The 21,990-nt window shown below is 39.8% G+C and overlaps 1 protein-coding gene across 1 annotated transcript; it reads right to left on the bottom strand.

Annotated features, from left to right (window-relative positions):
• Positions 1 to 12,633: 12,633 nt before the first annotated feature.
• On the bottom strand, positions 12,634 to 21,590 carry LOC146564615 (cortexin-3). The gene is made up of 2 exons (XM_085292521.1): positions 21,305 to 21,590; positions 12,634 to 16,257 (listed from the first exon to the last, which is right to left on the bottom strand). The coding sequence occupies exon 2, from the start codon at positions 16,178 to 16,180 to the stop codon at positions 15,929 to 15,931; it is 252 nt and encodes an 83-aa protein (XP_085148647.1). The 5' UTR covers positions 16,181 to 16,257; positions 21,305 to 21,590; the 3' UTR covers positions 12,634 to 15,928.
• Positions 21,591 to 21,990: the final 400 nt, after the last annotated feature.

Raw genomic sequence — 21,990 nt, 5'->3', positions numbered from 1 at the left:
TTCAGTTATAAGATGACAGAAGTTCTTTTGGAGTGGTAATTCAACAAAATATTACTGAAAGTGGAATGACAGTGTATAAATCATAGAAATTACTCCGGCTTAGGTTCTACACAAATATTTACCTACATTATAGCAGCTACCAGCCTTGAAGTACTTATTAGATCAGTGAAGGTGCACTCAGTGTAGGTAGGTAGGTAGGTAGGTAGGTAGGTAGGTAGGTAGGCAGGTAGGTAGGTAGGTAGGTAGGTAGGTAGGTAGGTAGGTAGGTAGGTAGATAGATAGATAGATAGATAGATAGATAGATAGATAGATAGATAGATAGATAGATAGATAGATAGATAGATAGATAGATAGAGGAAGTGGCTGACATCCAGAAGTCCCACTAGTGGCTGGACAAAGCTGGACTGAAAGACAGCACACAGGCTCTAATCATGGCAGCACAGAAGCTGAGCACAAGATCCACAGAGGCTGGGATCTATCACACCAGGCAAGACCCCAGGTACAGGCTGTGTAGAGATGCCCCTGAGACAATCCAGCACATAACAGCAAGCTTCCAAGCCCGGCATAGTATACAGAAGTATCTGTGCTGAGTATGACCTGGAAGTCTCGAGGTCTAAATGGAACACACCCCCTAGGGTAGTGTTGACTGACTGAGCTAAGATCCTGTGGGACTTCCAGATACAGACGGACAAAACGGTGGTGGCTAACCAACTGGAGATAGTGGTGGTAGACAAGGTGGCTGTAGTGATAGATGTAGCATCAGGAAGAAGGAACACGAGAAGCTGGAGAAGTACCAGTGGCTCAGACAAGAGCTCGAGAAGATGTGGAGAGTGAAGGTAACGGTGGTCCCAGTGGTAATCGGAGTTCTAGGTGCTGTGACTCCCAAGCTAGGCGAGTGGCTCCAGCAGATCCCAGGAACAACATCGGTGATCTCTGTCCAGAAGAGCGCAATCCTGGGAACAGCTAAGATACACATGTTTGAAATGTTTGAAATAAAAATGAAATAAAAAAAATAAAAAAAAGATACTGCACAGGACCCTCAAGAAGCTCCCAGGCCTCTGGTAGAGGACCCGTGGTGGAAGGATTGACCGCCCACAGAGACAATAGGGGAATTTATATATATATAGCTAAGCTGCAAACCCGCCTCACCCGTTTTTTGACATGACAAAAAAGAAAAACACACATTTTAAAAATAATAAATAATAGTAATCTGTAACCATCTTGCATGGTTTTCAGTAACGTCACCCTGTGCAGAAAACACCTGTCTTCATATGTGGTTATCTACAGTTGTTCTCACGTTCTCTTCATTCTTCTTCTGCCCTCTGTTGTGTTTTTCATTTTCTTACCACCAGAGGGCACTGTGTGCCTCTGTACAGAACAGCGTCAGAGCATCAACACCGAAGACGTGCTGAAAACGACGGCACTGCACTGGGAGGCTCCGCACGGCCACAGGGAGCTGGCCGAGCTCCTGCTGGGGTGCGGTGCAAATGTCCTCTCCCACAGCGAGCTCGACATGATGGATCCCAGGAACACTGAGCTGAACGTACTGCTACAGGTGGATGGATGGGAGTGAGGACGGAAAGAGAAAGACTGTGAAGGATAGAGGAATCCAGACAGTTAAGAATAGGGAAGCGTAAGGACAGTGTGAGAGAGTAAGGAGTCAGTAGAAAAGACAGATAAAGGATATTGAGGCAAAGTGGAGTGAATACAGACATAATGGTGAGATAAAAGAGGGAAAGTGGCATGATGGGAAGATGAACAAAGCAGGCAAAGAGGACATTGTAAAGATGAGGGAGGACTAAATAAAGAGGGACCGAAGAGATATAAGGACATAAGGAGAAAGATAGGTTAAGGACAGAAAAGCTGAGGCAAGTCAAGTTAGGTCATCTGGGTTTCTGGCAGCATCTCAGACACATAACATTTTGGCACAAGGTTATTAAACAAGATAAGGGAACAGGAGACAGTGAAAAAGACACAAAATGACCAAGCACATTTCAGCCAAGGCAGGTAAAAAATGAACACAGAAGGGAGAGCGAGATGGACAGATAGATGAAGGCGGAAAGGCAAGGAGACATGGATGGATAAATCAGGGGCCTGTGAGAGAGGAAGGAGGGAGAAAGATGGACAGAGATTATAGGGACAGCAAAACAGAGAGGAAGGATGAGGAAGAGGAGAAATGGTGAAGCCAGGGATATTAACAAAAAGGGCTGATGGAGGAGGACGAAAAGTCAGAAGACTGTGGGACTGCAGGCGCCAAACATGTTTGCATGGGCCCCCTGTGATTTCCAAAATACGTCTGATGTTTTCTAAGTGCGACTAGCGAAGCCCCAGTTTGACTGGTGTTGCTATGGTTTCAATAGCCATGCAGCCTCTGTCTGTCAGATGTTGCAGACTGTTTTTTACCATAGCACCCACATTAAGACACCATTTCACAATATAGAGGATTAGACCCAGTGATTATTAAAATAACAGTTAAATGGTTGTGGATTATATTAAAATGGGTGGACACGGACACATTTGGAGATTTTAAAAGGCCCACGTGCTTTCCTACCAAGGTTTTACATAATTGAGGTGTGTGGGGGCTCTCAGGCGATACGTAGGAGGCTCTAGTTATCATTAGATAACTTATCTCCCTTATCAGGACTCTTCAGCTAGCCAGACTAGAGATAGTAGGGCCTCGAGCAAAAGCAATGGATGACCCATGCGACACGGTTGCATACAACAGGGCACCGATACAGAACGTGTTTATGAAACATAAACACCCACGAGGAGGGAATTCATGACTTTGTGAAGGATGAATCACTGTAAGCGCACATTATGCCAACACAAGTTCATCGTCGAAAGTTAACTTTAACTAGGGGATTTTTGAGGCATTTCATGAAGCCACAAAAATGTTTTTATCATGTCCAGAGAGCACAGACACTCAAGTGGTAGGCAGATGTCTCTTTCAGATGAGGTGCACTAAATTGAGACAGGATTCATTAATAGCATGATTTACTTTTTTGCAAAAGAGAATATGGTACAGTCAGTATAATGCTTTCTTTCTAATCCTAGGCACTTGCTACTCTTTATAAAAAGTGCTGTCACATTCAGTTACTAAGTATTTGCCTCCATCCTGATTCCTTTTTTTTTTGTATTTTTGTCACGTTTCAAATCATCAAATAGATTTTAATATTAGACAAAGATGACCCACATAGATACAAAGTGCAGCTTTTAAATGATTATATCATTTAGTAAGGAGGAAAAAAAGCTATCCAAACCTTTGTGAAAAGGTAATTGTCCCCTAAGCCTAATAACCAGTTGTGTCACCCTTGGCAGTTTGCCTTGACCTGTGTACATCCCTGTCCTTGTGCAGATTTGTTGAAAAAAATGTAGATCTTCTGAGGTTACCCTCCTCTACATCTAAAGGGTCTATATTTTTCCAGTGCTAGGCACCGCAGGACATCTGTGGAGGTCTGTCCATGTCCTGAGTGTTCAGAGCTGTTTTGATGGCACAAGGAAAACACACTATCTGACAAATGGTTTGATTTGGGGGCAGATTGGTTTGCAGACTATTAGTAAATGCAACGGAAATAAATTTTACCTAATTGAAAACCACCAATTCCTTGTGTGCTTGCATAGGACAGCTTACAGAACCAGAAACAACTACATCTACGTCATCATCCATGCTGGTGGGATTGTCAACATTTCAGAACTGGGCCTCCACTTCCAGCAAGATCACGGCATGGAAGTGGAGGCAATGGAATATGTGAAAAGACACCTAACAAGACACATTATCTTGAGAGATAAAAAAATGATTTCTGACAAGAAACAAGAAAAAAAATTAAAAGTTACTGAACAGTAACTGACAACTGTTAAACAGAACAACTCAGAAAATGTTCTTGGAAGGAAACGCTTTCAACAGCTAACATTCATTTAGAGCAGCAATCATTCGCTTACACCTGTGAGAATAGAAGAACATCAAAAATGTTAGTATGCACAGCTTAATCCCTTTTTCCCTTTGTGGTTGTGTAACAGTTTGGCTTTGTTTCATTTTTGTACGGCAGCAAAGTGTTGGAGTGGTCCTTTGTGGCTGTTATCTAACAAAGCTAGCCAACTGTTGTCTTCAGACAAGTTAGAGAACACTATGGATGAAATAATTCTTCAGCATGGCTGCACAATGGTGGGCTAAGGGTCATCTCTATACTGGTGAACCAGGAGCCAGCAGCTGTGGGCCAACAGTTCATCCTCACCCTGCTTTGGCAGCAGAGCGAGTGGGCTATTTATGTGCTCAGTGCTTTTGAATACTGATTAGGAGGTAAGGGAGATCAGACATGCACTGAAATTATAATAATTGTAGCTAGTTTTGGTCAGCTCCTTTGGAAAAAACCCTCAAAAAACAAAAGACAGGGCAATTAGTGGATTAAAACATGATAACTATTAAACACATTAATATGGGACACTATGGAGAATGCAAGAAAAATAGAGAAACTGATGCAGCATACCAATCTCTCAGTGATGATTCCCCAGTAGCATGTCTGACAATCTCAAGGTGACATTCACTTTAAAGTGAGAGTGAGAAAACTTGTCTTCTTCTTCCTCTTTTAAAGGAAAGTTAAATTCAGCATAGAGCGCGTCTTAGAGTTCAAAGACTAATTGTTACAAAATATTTTCATCCCTAAATGTATGTGCATATTTGCATGTACATTATATGCTATATACTCTTACGTGTCTTACAATTCTTTTTAAAATGTTTTCTTTCTATTTTAATTCTTTTATTATATTATCCTTCTGTTCAGCACTTTGGCCGACACTTGATGTCTTTTAAATGTGCTATATAAATAAAGATGACTTGACTTGACTAAAGGGGATCATGCTCAAAAGGGTTAAGAATTACTGATACATTATACACTTTTTTCCCCAGAAGAAAAGGATGCAGGTTTCTGGTAATACTTTATGTTAAAGCTTTATTCCTGCAGAAGTCAACAGATCAATAAGCTGAAGGAAAAAGTTGTTTCATTAGTGTTTCACACTGAGTCTGCAGAAGAAGCAGTGGGCAGACTTTTAATGAGCTTCATCATTTAATCACATCAAGATGACTTATCATTTTAAAACCGCCAAATAAATGGGAGCTGAAAGTTTTGTAATATTAATGGCTCCTTCTCTACAAAATGTATCTAGAATTTACTGTTTTACAAGTTACACAGGAGCAAAAACAGTTTGTGAGGCTTCTTGGTGAGCTAACCTAAAGTTAAACACCTACTAGTCAGGTAGGAAAGAAAAAAGCTCCATAAGTATGTGAAAATATCCTTTTCAAGTTTTATTTTTTTATTTTTCTGTCAGGATTTGTGATAAATGACCTCAGAGTGATGTGCCAGGCAGTAAACGTCTCTGGAGGTGTACTGTATGGGCAAATATAATAATGAAGCAATTACTGTAAGAGCACTTCATCCGCTCTTATCCATGATGACCTATATCAAGCAGATAGAAGCTCTATGTTGCACTCAAGGACACTTCAGCAGAACCCACAACAATAGTTTATCTTCACTGAATCAAAGTTGACCTTTGTTGTGGAGTACCCTCCTCCATCTACATAGCCACTATAATATAGATTTGATTTCAATGAGAACTGGACACATCAACATATTTTGGAAATGAAAACTACATTCAGTAAATAATGTGAAGGTGTCAATAACTACATTCCCTCAAATGGTCACTTTAGGCCGGCTCCAAAACTTTCCATAGATTCCCAAGATAAAATACAAAAGTTTACAGCAGAAATAAATATCTGAAATGAACTGATATAATGTAGAATTTAAATTTAATTAGCGTTTAACCCAGGCACGGGGGGATTTCCATACCAGATTGGCTGAGCCCTGGAGTGTGGAGATGGGAGTAGGGACTTTAAACATGGATACACTATATATAGGACAGCGGTCCCCAACCCCCAGACCACGGACCTGTACCGTTCTGTAGCGCAAAAAAGGTTGGGGGCCGCTACAGAACGGTACAGGTCCGTGGTCTGGGGGTTGGGGACCGCTGCTATAGGACATTAAATGGCCTATAGTGAGTTGCATGAGAGACTGGACACTAAAGAAGGAGAAAATGTCATATAAATTTCCACATCAGAGAGATATTACTAGAAAGGATGTGCAGCAGGTTAGGGAGAGCAGGTTAGAGATGGAAATGTACTAACAACTGAAGTGAGCTCTGAGGACTTTGGGGCAGGCAGAAGAGAGCCTGGAGAGCACAGGGATGCACTGGAGAGAGGAGGAGTGAAAGTCAATAGAAGCAAGAAAAATGCGCGTGTGGATTTGAAGGAGACGTGTAACACTGAAGAGGCAAGGAGTAGAGATAGTCAAGGCAGATGAGTTTAAATAGCTGGGATTAACCATCTAAAGGCACAAAGAATATTGATGAATGTACTAAATGAGGACATGCAGAAGGTTGATGTAACAGTGGATGATGATATAAAAGGCTGAGATGGAGGCTAATGATTTGCTGTGGTGTCCCCTTAAAGGAGCAGCCAAAAGAAGAAAAAAGATTAAGGCTTAAAGTCATGTGGAATCAAGGACACAGTGGCTGCTATTTGATCTTGTTAAGTTTTTGATTGAAAGTAAGTGTTCATTATTGCCACAATGTGCATTTGGTTTTAAACCTGTGGGTCACAAGTCCAATATAGCTCCCTTTCAAAATCACTTACATTTTGGATACACCTTGCTAATCAAGCTAGCTACTCAGCAGTAGCATTAGCAGAAAACTCCCAAGTTCTATTCCCTCTTCTAAATGTGACATATACATTTGTTATGGGGAGATTTGTCAAGTCTCAGATTGGACTGGTGACTATAAAATTGATAGTGCAAGCCTAATTAACAATGAGTTTAACTGGAGACAAATTTGCACTGTGAAAAATGAAATTCTTTTGGATGATGACTCTTGGGACTCCTGGGCTAATTTTCTTTGACGCTTTGACAGTTTTAATCGGTCTCCTGTGAGCTCTTGCATGAACAATCCTAAAGTGGCTTGAACAAGAAACATTTATTTTATAATTCCAGTTCCAGAGTTCTTTCTGAAAGTTGTTTCTGCTTTGCATTCACTGTTCCTGTGTCCTACAAAGATCTCCATGCTTATGAGCCATTATGTGCAAGTGAAATTTATGTAAATTGTTTTGTACAACAGCCAGTAGAAGCATTTATATTCCCAGCTGCCCTTGTCAAGTTCTCCCATGGTCTTCGGTAATGACTGTCATTACACTGGGCAGCTCTTAGACATCAACAGTCAGTCATAGTGGTGAAAAATACCATTGCACGCAGCTCCCTGTTAGCAAAACTCTTGAAATGTGTGCACAGAAAGGCTCAGTGGGAGTGAGGGCTGGTAGTTGATGTGATATGTATTCCTGAACAGCTGTCTTGCTCTGATGTACTTTGAGGAGGGAAGCAGATTGCAGCTGACATGTAACTGACAAACCAGCTCCAGACTTTTACCAAGATGTGGGAGATGGAATCATATCTTTGCAGCGCACACAGTCTGTCAGTGCTTTACAAATTTTATCCTTAAAAGTTTATCATGGCCTGGTACTATGTTATGGTGCTCTGAAGGCTATGTGGGCTCTCTCATAGCTTGACATCACCTGATAGGCGCCCCCAGGCTGTCCCAGAGCGACCAGGAGCAACAGTGCTTCATCAATCAGGGCCCTGAGGCTCAAAACGACCCGCCTGAGGAGATCAGCTATCCTTGAATAGTAGAACCACCTCTTAAAATGCAGCCATGATTGGACATTTTGTTGAAATGTATTTTATGTTATTGGATGATTTAAAAACAGTTTTATAAAATTTGTGTTTTCTAGACAATGAATCCTCATAACTTTAGTTATGCCTTTTCTCTAGTGCTAGCTTACAGTTGAGATTTGTAATTTTAAATTGGAAAAATAATTTCATATTAAACAATAATTTCTATGGAGGGCTTCAATAAATTTCCTTTGTGTGCAGGCTGTAATCAGCTGATCTATGCTGATACTTTGAGGTTTGCTGATCTAACTGAGTTCAACAACATGTAAGCAGAGGTTGCACAGGCTGTCTTGGCTGATTTCCATTCACTACACTGGCATCATAGTGTTAATACTGTCTCTCTATATCTAATACAGTATTTGGTTGGTATAAAGGTTGAGTTCGGTGACTGAATCTAAGCATCATCAGCTAAAATGCAAATTCATCTGCACTAAACTGGATGTAACCCAATTGTGGCTATGGACACCTCAGCCACTGGGCACCAGTCCAACTCAGCTCTTGATTGTAATTTCATCTTAGTACAAAAAGCGAACCTGTTTATCCTGCACTCAACTTATACTAAAGAATATTTTCATAAAGGTTTACAGTAACTCTGATGGTTATGCAGGGTGTTTTACAATATCAAAAACATGACTTCACGTCATATTCAGATCTAATATTCATTTAAAAATTAAGGGCATTACATGTAAACTTGGAATTTCCATTTTATCAAACATCCTTACTTTTGTATAAACTTTTTTTCCCCCTCCTGTCCTGTCTTTCTTATATTTTTCTCCATCGCTGAGTGTTATCGCTCATTCTTTTCTCTCCCCTGAAAATACAGCATCTGTACCTCTAGCTAGCAGACACACTGTGTGGCAAACTGCACGCAAAGAGTTTGTATATTTGCTGATATTTGTTGAGGTGACAGAAACGTTGCATGTAAAATTATCTGCCACACAAAAAACTAAAAAAAAATACTCCCTGTACACTCGCTCCCCTTCTGTAGCGCTTGGTAAATGTTGAACTCTCTTGATCACAACTTATGGGCATCTGCACCAAAAACGTCCTTACAGATTGACCCGGCCCACTTTAACCCCTGAATGTAGTGCTATAACAAGCCCCAGTGATGGATACACCAATAAGATTGTCTTTTATGTATTACCTCAAATACATTAAACCTAAAGTACTAAGCCTGTTCTGAAAACTAAAGGAGCTTAGAGTGGAGACATTTGGGTTAAAATGCAGGGAGAAAAAGTAAAAAGTTGTCAGAAAAATAAATACTTAAAGTATAGATACCTGAAAAAATCCACTTAAGTACAGTAACAAAGTATTTGTACTTTGTTGTTTCCCACCTTTGGTCAAATCATATATTAAAGTACACTTAGTATGTGTGTGAGAATAGCCAGGTAAAGTGAATTCATAGCTAACAACAGTTTATCCTGTGGCTTGTGAAATCTATTAGAGAAGCATCCTTGTCTTTCAGTAGCAACAGATGAGAACAATGTCCGGTTATCTGCTGCATGTGAGAAAGGACAAATCTGAAATTACAATACTTACATGTCAGCATTTAGCATTTCTACACCATAGGAGCACTGTTAAAATGGCTTTTCTGGGCTATTTTCTTGCAATTTAGTGTGGTAATCGCTCTGCAAACAGCTGCTCTTGTTACTGCTAGGGCACCTCTGCCCCTTTTATTTTTCAAGAGAAGAGTCTCACAGAGGGAACAAACAGGCATATTTAAATGAGAATGCTATTCCTTAAAGGTTTATTCACTGGAAGTCAGAGCCAAGCAAGTGGCAATTTTATCAAACACCAATTGGGAACCTGCTAAATCGGCTAAAAACTAAACGGCCAGTGTTACGTGTTAAAACTTGCAGTTCCCCCATTGGCCACTTGAGGTAGGCTCCAAAAGAAAGACAATGCTCATAGACCCCATACTAAAAGGTTTAACTTCAGCTCTGAAACTGACATGTTTCCAGCCTGGTACAAAATACAGTTTTGGTTGTTATGAATAATTTTCCTAATCACCCTTTTCAAGTTTAAAGTTAGGGCATGGCTACTTTTATAAACAGATGGCAGCTGTCACTGTCTTCAAGGCCTCACTTTCACTAACTGAGAAAACCACTCTTTATAACATTCATGGTTTTGGTACCTTTGGATCATTTCAATGGACATACAGGACTCTTTGCAGTCCTGGGAAAATGTTCTACGTACGGTAAGTTGCAGCCAGGTCAATCACTTAATTAATTGGTTATCAGCAAGAAGATATTTTAGCAGCTTGTTTGACACACGGCCATCATCTTCCTAGAAGGGGCCATCTCAGAAAATTCACCCCAAGGTCAGACCATGCTTAGAGAAATTGCAAAAGACCCCAAGAACTACACCTCAGACTCCACAGCAATCTCGTGACAGTGCAATGAGAAAAAGGTTGAACAAATATGGCTTGTTTGGAAGTGCCAGGACAGGCCTCTTGGTATGGTAGCATGACTTAAGTTTGTAAAGTTGGATCTGAACAAATCACAAGACTTTTGGAATGATGTCCTTTGCACAGCACCACGTCTGGTGAAAAACAAGCATGGGTGATAATTTGGGTTTATTCTGCCGTCACAGGAGTTGAAGGAGTCAGCCATGAACTGTAGTTTACCAGTGTATGCTACAGTCAAATGTGAGGCCATTTATCAATTAAAGCTTATCCCAAACACACCAAAAACATTTACAACAGAATAGCCGAAAAAAGAATCAAGGTGTCACAATGATCCAGTCAGAGTCAAACTGACTGAAAAGCATCGACCTTCAGAGAGCTGTGCATAAATGAAACCTCGATGAACTGAACTGACGTTGTAAAGACGAATGCACCAAAGTTTATCCATAACAATGCAGAAGATTAATACATACCTACAGAAAATGATTACTTTAGTTTATTGCTGCTAAAAGTAATTCTATGAGCTTCTGAATCGTTGGGTGAACTTGGTTATTCACAAGGTTGTCTGTCAAAACTTTATCCTTCGGACTCCACCCTCTGGTCCAAATATACCTTTGGGGCTTTAAAAGTCCAGAAACCAATGTGTGACATCATGGTGGCTCACCCAAAATTGCCTTTTCAACTTAAAAATGTCAAAGCTTTGCTTGGAAATGGGAGATATTCTATTAAATTGTTTTATCATTTTTGGTTTTTTGTGCTTTTGTTCCCTTTGCCGTGTTTCTTTTATTCAGTGCTGTAACTAATGATAGCTTTCATTAGTTAGCTTCATGCAGAATAACTGATGACGCATTAAAGAGTGACAAGTTGACAATTCAGTCTCATCAGGCTGACATAAGAGGCTAATATGTGCCTGAAATGGATCCTCTTTGCCATCAGTGCTCCCTGATCTCACACACTATTTGTCAATGAGATAGGCGACAGACTATTGTAAAGGTCACAAGCTCTTGAGAAGAAAAGGAATCACAGCAAAATCAATTATGTGGTATCACTCCTCCATGGCCTTATGTCCTCTTGCACCGCTACTTCCATTCACATGGGAACAATTCCTTCCAACCTGTTTAGAGACCATTAAATTAACTGGAGGCTGAATAGTGAAATGGGGCGTTTGGGGAGGGAATGAATTCAGCATAAGGCATCTAAGCGTGCAGAGCAGATAATTAAAATAATTCAATTATCAGTGGCTTTCTTTAATATGAGTCATGTTGCATAAAGCATGACTGTAATATTGATCCATAATGGCTCATGTTCCCTGCCACTGCTCCCACTCGCTGTGTATGGGTATGTTTCGATTTGATTTTAATCCTTGTTTGGTACGAGCTAATGAGATTTCAGAGATAGAAAATGAAGGCTTTCATTCCAAAATAATATGTTTCTATTTTGGCTATGGTTTGAAATGATCAAAATGTCAGCTCACTTGGGCGATGCTAATAACTGTTTTGGGATAAGCAGAGGTTTTAAAAAGGCTAATATCTTTGGTAGAAGGCAAGACTCTGTAATTTACCAATGATGGCTCTTACATCCCTGTTTCCTGCATCCCTGCAATCTTCACTTCTTTGAGCTTCTTGTATAACAAACTGATTTCCCTCTCTTTCCAGCATGCATTGTACAAGAGAAGTGTTGTCTAAGCAAATGACGCATGCTTAGTTCTGCCTTCTCGTTAGCAGCTGCAATCAGCCAAAGGTGGCATCCATATCACTGTTATGTATTTTAACACAAGCAAACTGTGAAAAGGCTACAATAAAGACGTAGGTTGCCTCTTACATAATAATCCAAAAAGCACAGACTGCACATTTCAGCTCAGTGCGATCAGCTCCCGTTTAAAATTCTGATCCGCTTCAGCTCTGCTGCCCTCCCTTTAAAGAAGAAAAAAAAAAGACTGTGGATGTGTCATATCAACAGAATTAATAACGAACACAACAGATGTAGAAAGTTATATTTACTTGCAAACAAAATCATACCCCAATCTGTCCATGTCTTGCTTCAGTGTGAGGAATGATGCAGGTTTTTCAAGGTGGTTTGCAGATGATTGCAGTGTTGGTGTCAGAGAGAAGATTGTTATTCTGCGAGGCATTCTGGAGGGTCTCGGCTCAAAGAGCAGCCTGCGCCTGGAGCCTGGAGACTACTCTGTGTGTGTGTCTGCATGCGTGTAGTGAGACAAAGTGTCTGGGTTCACAGAAAACCAATCGAGACACCTGCCAGCTACCACTGCCAGCTGCTGATAAAACGGGGAAAAGAATGTGTTTGGCCTCCAGCACATTTGCCTGCCTTTGAAAGGGCAGGAAAGGTTGGACGAATGGTTACCTCACCCATTTTTATTTGTAATGTTTTTGTCTGTTCTTAACACCTGACACCTTTTCTGGCCAGAAAATGAACCCGAAGAAATAAAACACATTAAAAAGGCAGTTGTGCACTGTGATCACTTTTATTACAAAAAGGACGTCAGCTCTTGGCGAAAAACAGATCGAAACAAAAGGCTCCAGTACAGACAGGAAATAGCTGCTTGAGTAACTGACCCACAGCTACAACATCAGGATTAAAGCACTTCACAATTTATCATGCACGGAGAAGACACTCTGCAGGACGTACATGCGGTGGAAAAAAGGGAGGGACAAAAAAAACCAAAAACACGCTACCTCAGCACAACATTGCAACATTTGCATTAGGTAGGAAAAGGCCACAGCAGATCACAAGAACGTCACATGTTGTCAAAAGGGTCACAGTTCACTTGCTGTCCCGGGCGGGAACATGACAGACCAGTAGCACAGCAAAATGTGTCATAGCTACACTGGCCCATAGTGCAAAACATGTTTGCTTTACAGTAAAGGCTGTAAAATTGTGAGATGCCTACAATATTGCCTTTTCTTTCTAGCAACATAAAATGGAAAATGGGGTTTTCTAGCATGTGTTGTCAAATGTCAACGTATGATCTTTTAATGAATGTCGTCAAAATGTGACCGTAAAGAAAAAAAAGATGGAAAATATGAAGTAAGCTTAGTAATAATCTAAAGGTTAAAAATGATCCTTCAGGACGAGTTTTTGCTTCAGTCTTCATTCTGTATTTAGCAGTGATTCATTGTGAAATGAAGATAACATAAAAGAAAATCTAAAGACTTAGGATTTAGAAATTAAAAAAACAAAACAAAAATGTATACATGTTAATATTTTTTTTATGCGTGACATTGTTCGTGCAAAGTTTTTTTCAGATTGACCCACCCATTGAGGAGGTGATCATGGCATACATATATATATACACACACACATAAACTACGATCATTATAGTGAGCTGTATAGTGCTGACACCAATGCAGAATTGTTAAAGTCTATAGTTCCTCAATTATCCACGTGAGACTGACTCCAAAATTTCGCCAGTTTCTTTAGACTCATGTGTTAAAATACTCAGCTTTACAAAAGCATGTTTACAGCCTCATACAAAAATGATTTTGGTCTCCATGTTAAATGTACATCCACTAAATAACTACTGTTTAAATTGCATTAAGGCACTCACAGGAATAGCCATAGCTTGAGTGAGCTATGGTGTGTGTTTATACTGTTGGTGCCTTTTGGAGCATTTTTAATGAAGCTATTCTGACAAATATGGCTTTTTATGAACATATCGATATAAACAGGCAGTCTTAAAAAGTCTGTGCTCCAGTTTTGGGTAATATTTAGGTAGTATTTTGTTTATATCTGCTAGTACTATTTAGCAAGTACTGCATCTGTGGGATATACACTACTAAACAAGCCTTACTAAAGATGGTGATGGCCATAATGCCAGATGTCAGCGTGCTGGAAATGGAGGTTTATAAACTAATGGTTATGGTCACAGCAGCTACCTGCCTACATTTTATCATATATAGTCCATGGCAGGGGTAGGCAACTCCAGGCCTCAAGTGCAGGTGTCCTGTGCGTTTTAGATATCACTCTCGTTGAGGAGGTAATTTAGCAATTGAAATCAGCTGTGTTGGATCAAGGACACATCTAAAACCTGCAGCACACCGGCACTTGAGGCCTGGAGTTGCCTATCCCTGGTCAATGGGGACCACACCGCAACTGAATATGAAACTAACTCTAAAACAATAACTAATAAAAAAGAAACTTTACAGTCATGTGATGTTGATGCAGGTTAACTGAAAACAATGGGCCTAAAAAAGGATTATAGGCAAATCAAAATCTTACAGCCTTTATTGTGAAACTGATATGTTTTGTGCTGTGAAACAATGCAGAAATGACACATTCTGAAGTAATACTTGGTTGGAAATAGATCAGGGAGTGCTCTATATATCTATATATCTTTTTTTAAAACTTTAACAGGTTGTATGACATCTCTGTGAAGTGCAAAGACACCGTGGCATCAGCATCTCCAGTGTCTCAGCTACCTACAATACTGTAAACAATCTACACTATAAGGCGCACAGTTGAAAAGTTGCCCAACAAAAGAGCCACAACATCAGTTCATAAAGGGTCTGATGTGAAAATGCATCGTCATCATCTTCATCATCAACACTCTGCAGATCTGGCATACCAACTGTCAATATACCAACTGCAGGCAGTAAAATGCTGTTTAAGTTTATTTAAATGGGCACGACACGCACGAAAAAACAAAAAAACTACATCAAAAAACAGAAATATGAACCCATCTTCTTTCTTTTTCACGTCAATCTTTTTTCAAATTAGGCACACGGTACAGCACAGTAAACTTTTTTTTCTTCAATACCTCTTTTGGTTTTTGACATCTAAAGACGTGGACACTGAAGGCCCCTCCATGACTAAAAGGACAAACAGGGCTTTTTTGTTTCTTTTTTTTAATCGCAAACACAGAACAGTTAGTCGCTCGCTGCTGGCATTTATCTGTCCAAACCTAAACATTAAAGGGAGCTTTCCGCTGCAGTTTCCTCCTTTGTGATTATTAAACCTGCTTTGTGACCTCTGTATCAGTCTTTTTTTATGGCCTTTCCTTTCTGTGATGACACTAGAAACTATCACAGGATATCCTATACAACATAAGGCATTAAATTCCTCTTCGCATGAATCATATCGCTCATAAATAGTCTTTGTGACCTTTCATCTCTGTGCATAAATAAGAAAAAACACACATACAAATGAAAGCGCTAAAAAACCTTAACTATTCACTCTGCAAATACTTGTTCACTGTTTTAAACACTGATTGTCTACATTATCAATAGAAATCTAAGGATGTAAGTAAACATGATAGGATGTAAACACTGTTAGTATCCAACTGGCTTGGATCTCAGAAGATATTTGACCCTGTATGACACGAGAAAACAGTCCCACACATGAGATGGTGGAGGAGCGAGGTAGTCCACAAGAGACTTAATGGAAGGGGAAAGGAGCTATGGGTGAACCTTAATTGGCTCTGGTGTGTCGCTCGGACTTGAGGGCCGCATTAGCTTGTGGTTTGATTAATAATCTTCATAGTGTAGTTCAGGCTCTCTTGCTGTGGTTGAGAATTGCTTTGAATTGGCAGGGAGAAGCTGTAGAACTCTGGTTTGCACTCAATATAATCGTGTCAAATTTATTTTCAGTCTTAAATTTTAGAAGATTTCTTTGAAAGCTTTTGTTTTCCTGGCAGTCTTTTGTTTGGCAAAGTGCATCAAATCAGTCTATTTGTGTAATTTTTTTTCTTTATATATAGAGAGATAAATATATGCGTATATAATTTTTGCACCCTTAGTGGTCCTCACACGATGCGGTAATCAAATGTGTCCTTTTCAGTATGGTCTGTCCAGTTGGATGAGGGCATACTGCGATATGGGTCTAGTAGGATGCGGAAACAGCGTACGATGAGCAGGGCCAGGAAGATGAAGAGCAGCAGCACGAAGACAAAGGCAGCCTTCTGCTCAAGCGTCAGGTAGGAAGGCACGTGATGGCCACCACCCGACGAGGACAGCGTGCTGCTGAAGAGGCCCTCAGCCATCCTGGGCACATCCATGCTTGATCGTCTCTGCTCCAGCTCTTTGTCGGTTGCTTAAAGACTTTTGAGGGGAAGATGGACTCAGTGGAAAAGACCTGTGTGAAAATCCAGATAGATGCATTATAGATCATGTCTTCTGTGATTTGGCAGGTGAATGAGTAAACCAATAATTTTAAATTCTCAAAACTCAATTTGGCAAAAAAGTCTGCTCTGTGAATAAAGAAGGCCCAGAGGACTCCTTTGGCAATGAAATTCACGAGGGAGCTTTAGTTATACAACATTTAATGGAAGCAATACCGCTCTGAAGGTAGAAATGTCACTGGCTTCATTAAACCACAGCTTATTATTACTGAATTTCTAACCTTGCCTCCCGTGAATTGTGTTCATATGCAACCAACCTGCATCAGCAAATTAGATTCTGTGGAAACGTTTATTTTAAATATTGTCATGCATGAGCAAAAATGAGTTTCTCCTCAGACAAGGTTACATGAATGAAACATGAATTCAAATAGGTTTACGGCTGCCCGATGAAGGATGGATTACCAACACACAAAGCAGAGAGCTGCTACAGACCCCCAGAAGTGCAGGGGGACAGAAATGTGCATGAAAAGGGCACATTTAATAGAAATGAAATTTTAAAACGCATTTGTATGACAAAATGTTTAACATCTGTTATGCTCAAGGCATTATTTCATATTGCTTCAGCACATCATTTTAATTGAGATATTTTAGATCTAGTTTAGTTCTTACACAGTGTATATCTCTGAACTTTACATCATACACATTAGGCGAATGGGTATGATGAATTACTATAATTAAGAAATCTGCATATATCTTCGTACCTTGATTCTATATATTCTAACACATATGATCTTATGCAAGTGTTCCTGAGCTGAAAAACAAATCCTAAACTCTCTTCTTGATAAAGTTTCCTAAAAATTACAGCGCCTAGCACATTTACAAAAATGCTGAGCCCCTTTTTTTAATGAAACTATACACAGGAAATTATTAAAGATTAACATCTTCAGTAAAAACTAAAGCCATAAAAATTGAGAGACCAACACACTGCTGGGGCTTTTTTATTTGGTGGGATTTGATGTCAATAAAAAGTGCACTGTAACACCAGCCTTAGCCTTTAATCCAGTTACCAGACAGCAAACCTGAACCCAAACCTGAGACTTACAGAAAAAAGACCCTAAAATAAAATAAGTCCCCCTGTACTGAGCCAACTTCCACATAGGTTTAGGATAGTGCTGGCTTCATTTAAGGAGTGTATTAAATTAGTAAGGGTCCTTAGGGTCAATTAGATTACACTAAATCAGGAAACTCATGGGGAATTCTGTAATGCAGTATGTGAGTTGATATGCTATTTCAATGTCATGTATGAGCTTAGAGCAAAAGACGCTGGGGAATGACTTCATTTCAATCCATAGTGGTTAGGTCATGTTTTTTCATTATGTTCAGTTATTCAAAAAAATATCTCCAGAAAGGCTTATTGCTGTGTGGATCATTTGTTCTAACAAAAAAGAGCATAATACAATGAATTTGGAGGCAGTTGGGTTGTCGGTTCTATAGAGACAGCTGCAGGTAAATGAATCAATTCCTAAACAGCCAGCGGGACTGTTCATCGTTTGATGTTTTTCCTCCTGCTGAGCAAACACTCGAGTTATTATTCCAAACCAGTTTGAAAATTATTATTTTCTTCACACCACAGGAAAGCTACAGAGGGAATATATTTTTTAAACCTTGAGATTGCTCAGATATCACAAGGTTGTTTTTCTCAAAACGCGTTTTTGTATATAATTTTCGTAGCTTAGCAAATTATTAATTTGCTTAATTACCACATTTGGCATAGCTATACAACTCCACCATATTAGCTGGAGTGATGTCCAACTGTAACCCAAAGCCACCTGTTGTATGTGTGTGGTTGTTCTATTTAAATAATTATTAAAAGGCCGGAGACACTGATTGGAGGAACATCCTTACAGTTTTTCCCTTCTTTTTTTGGCTTACGTATCGTATTATCACACAGTTAACATTTCTTGTGGGTCCTGACCATCAGATTACACAGAACACCAAATTATTTGGCATGAAGTGGGAGAAACATACTTTAGAGTTGTCTATCTCAGTGGTTTTTTCAATCATTTTGTGTCCGAGACACACCAAAGACAAGCCAAAGTTTCAACGGACACCTGTGAAAAACAGCATATCTGATATCTGGCATGTCAGTTTGTCATTTGATTGTAATGTCAGATAACCTATTGATCATCTGGACCTATTAATGTTGCTTTGCAATAAGCGCCAATACCTTTCAGCTTGCCTCAATCACCTTATCAGATATTTTCACACAGCCCATTAAATGGGCTTGGTTTAGATCCAGACTCTGTTGAAGAAGGCCAAGTTTTCCTCTTCAGCTTGCTTGGCAACATTAACAAATCCCTCCCGACAACTGACTTTGAAATCCCCAAACCAGCTGCAGAAACAACATAGAAAGCAATGTGTGTTTGGCCTAAATGTGGACCACATATGCAGTTTTCTTAGGGCCACATTTGAGACACGACTGCTGCAATGAAGCCATGTGTCAATAACCCACGTCAAACATGGCTACTAACATTTTGGGCCACAACCTTCACACACAACACAAACACAATCAAGATTAGGCAAAAAAAAATTTGTTGATTTTTCCCCGTCATCTTTGCCCTCAGTGGCGAGGTCATCAGTAAAACCCCAGTGGTTGTACTGGTGGTTAGTTGAAATTTCCACACACATAAATTTTGTTGTCCTCTAAGCTAACGGTCAACTGACAGATTTGGACTTGAGCAGACATGACAAGAGGTTCTTCAATGTTTTTTCAGTCCCTTTGTACTGGAATATATGCCTATAAAATATAATATAGTATGATTAAAATTCAGATACATTTAAAATAAATGTAAATGTAATGTAACAAGAGCCTTGTCGGATGATTCAGGACATACTGATGAGAAGCGAGCTAGAGGAACAAGGTATACCAGTTAGATCCGGGTTGCGTAAAGTGGGCCTGCCGTTACTCGTTTACTGAAAAACTTTGGCTCCTCCCAGACATTTTCCCATCTATTAGATTTATTATCTGATTTGCAATGTTCTCTGAGAAATGTTTGCATAACCCAAAGTCTAATCCTTTTTGGTTCTGTCCTTCAGTTATGCTTCTGTAAGTGCGACAAGCCGTCACACACACTGACAATCACATTGGGAGGAGTGCTGAATGTGTTATGAGACAACTCAAAGTGACAAGACGGGCAGAAGAGCTGTCTCTTTCTGCCTAAAAGAAAAAAAATATGTTAGCAACTCTCAGGAGAGACCCAGAGAGAGCAAAGCCTTCAGCCATGCCTCGCTGATCAGCAGCCTGTAATCCATCACACTTAAAACTCAAAAATGATATTTCACAGCAGTGATTCATTGCCCTCACAGTAAAAAATGATAAGGAACATAGCTGTTTTTCTTTGTCTGCTGGTTTACTGTCAAATCATAATCTCACCGTCTTGTCCTGCAATGACACAGTGAGGTTACAGGGTATTAGCACTTTGGGCCGGAAACCACTTTGATATTTGTTACAAGGTTATGTAATAGACTTCAAAGACTCCAAACATTTACATCATCAGCAGCTCCATGACTAAGCACTCGGAGTTTGGAGCTTTTCTTGACAGTATCTAACAGGGATACGCTAAACATTTAAGCTGCTAGTGACAACTTTAGAAGGAGCTTTTCATTTTAAAACGAAACGTTAGGTCACATATCGGTCTGTGCTTTGCTCATCAGCAGCTGAATTTCAGAAAAAAGCAAATTGCCTCTGTAGCCCTGAAATTGCCAGTAGATGACAGCGATACAAATACACAGTGTCGAATTTTAGAAGCTATGTAAGGGCGCAATTTTTATTTTTTTTAGTTCAACTGTACAAAATCAGCTGCAGTTGCTGTGGTGAGGAAAAGATATGAAAGCGTGCCAAACGCTGAGAGTAAAATTGACAAGGAAGTGAGTGTGACGAGGATATCGAGCCAAATTTAGAAATGATTCCAGTGATGTTGAAGTGTTGATGTAACCTGCAGGCTCTGCATGTCTGTGTTGTGATTATGACTAATAGAGAATGAAAACAACATCAGTGGAGGTCAAATTAAGCAGTTAAGGAGAATTCTTCAATATGTTTTGAATCATTTCACAGTATAAATGTGCTTTACAATAAAATAACTGCAGAAATTACACTATGATGGCCATTTATGAATAAAATATACACAATTTTGCCATAATATACATTTTGCATATGTTTCCATTTTAATGCATTATTTTTAAAATTTATTTATTTATATGTCTTTCAATGTCGTGGACTTTTTCTCTACAGACACGGTTCATGAATGCAACAGATAAAAGGTTTAAAATCTTTATAAAGCCTGCACACACACACACACACACACACACACACACACACACACACACACACACAGCATTTATTTAAACATATATGCTGAAGAAGATTAATTGAAGAAATCAAATTCTTCAGCTGGCCTAATATTTGTTTTTTAAGTTACATACTTTGTGTAAATAAATGTAAGCAAAGAGGAACCACTGCAAAATTAATTATACATGTGAGTGCAGGTGGATGCAAAATTAAACATGTAATATGCAAAAGAGTGGTGTTATGAATAAGAGTCCTCATACTGAGATATTCTTATTCATATCGACCAATTCATCCAAATCCTTGTAATGCAACTGTAATCAAAGGTAGACACACCCGCAGATTCAACGCAGGAATGCTTAACAATCCAGCGCGTAATGATGAACCGCCATTTAAATGCAACATATAGGCTATTCGGTCTGAAACTGCCCCTGTTGTTTCAATAAAACGGCTCAAAATTGCCCGCTTTCTTGAACCCATTATTCCTATGAGCCTCAGCTGGACTCCTCGCTGCACACGTGGATGGATCAAAATGTGTCCAAATACCATTTCTTTCGCCTCTGGTACGTCTGCCTGCACCTGTCACACCTTTACAGCCCGAAGATCAAAGCACAAAATAAACGCATTTCTTTTTTAAAAGGCTTCATATCGAAGAGGATTGTGGTCAGATGGAGCATCAGCCGTGGGTGCGAGCGACCGAGTCTGTAAACACTAACCTGTTGTTATCAGGGGAGCTCGGGAATCTCCGTCAGCGGCAGGTCTCCATTCCGCTAGATCCGACGATTCTCTTTGCAGGTCTTTCACCGAAACAACAAAAACGACGAACAGACGCGTCCTTGCAGACCGCAGGGCTCCTCACTACATGACAGAAAAAGCCTGTCAGAGCTTCTTTCTTCTGTCTTTGCTGACTGAGCCGAGCAGACCTCACCCTCTGCTGCTCGATTTTCTCTCCTCTTCTGCTCTTGACGCGCCGCTTATCCCCGCAGACACACAGGCAGGAATGTAGTGGTACCCAGTCGCTACTGGCAACCTGTTGCCATAGCAATCTTCCAGGTAGGCTATATATTGCAAGCGGATGAGGGAAAGGTGTGGCCCTCATACAATACATGCAAACTGAGTCATAAACACACATATAACACATATTTAAAGGTAATTCGAAAATTAAATAATAATAATAAAAAGGTGATAGCGTCTGAGAGACTTTAACTCAAAGGTGAGAAGAATATAAAATCACCCTTGGGATATTTTAAAATGCATGTTGTTACATTAGTATTTGATCTTTGTCGCACACTTTATTGTAAAACTGCTGTGTATTCGTCAAAAGAATAAACAGTAAACTTGGAGTGTGAGCTTGGCTTTGGGCAGTGTACAGGTGGGAAATTAAGATGTGATGACATTTAAA

This window comes from Mchenga conophoros, linkage group LG11, assembly GCF_057382185.1.
Source record: "Mchenga conophoros isolate Kocher_MC1m ecotype Shallow Benthic linkage group LG11, M_conophoros_male_GT1.1, whole genome shotgun sequence".
Classification (NCBI taxonomy): domain Eukaryota; kingdom Metazoa; phylum Chordata; class Actinopteri; order Cichliformes; family Cichlidae; genus Mchenga; species Mchenga conophoros.
Note: the sequence above shows the minus strand (reverse complement) of the source record. Positions and strands in the feature narration are given on the sequence as shown.

Bases quoted from the DNA above. Each gene is read 5' to 3' on its own strand.
- LOC146564615 (XM_085292521.1), bottom strand. From the start codon at position 16,180: ATGGATGTGCCCAGGATGGCTGAGGGCCTCTTCAGCAGCACGCTGTCC.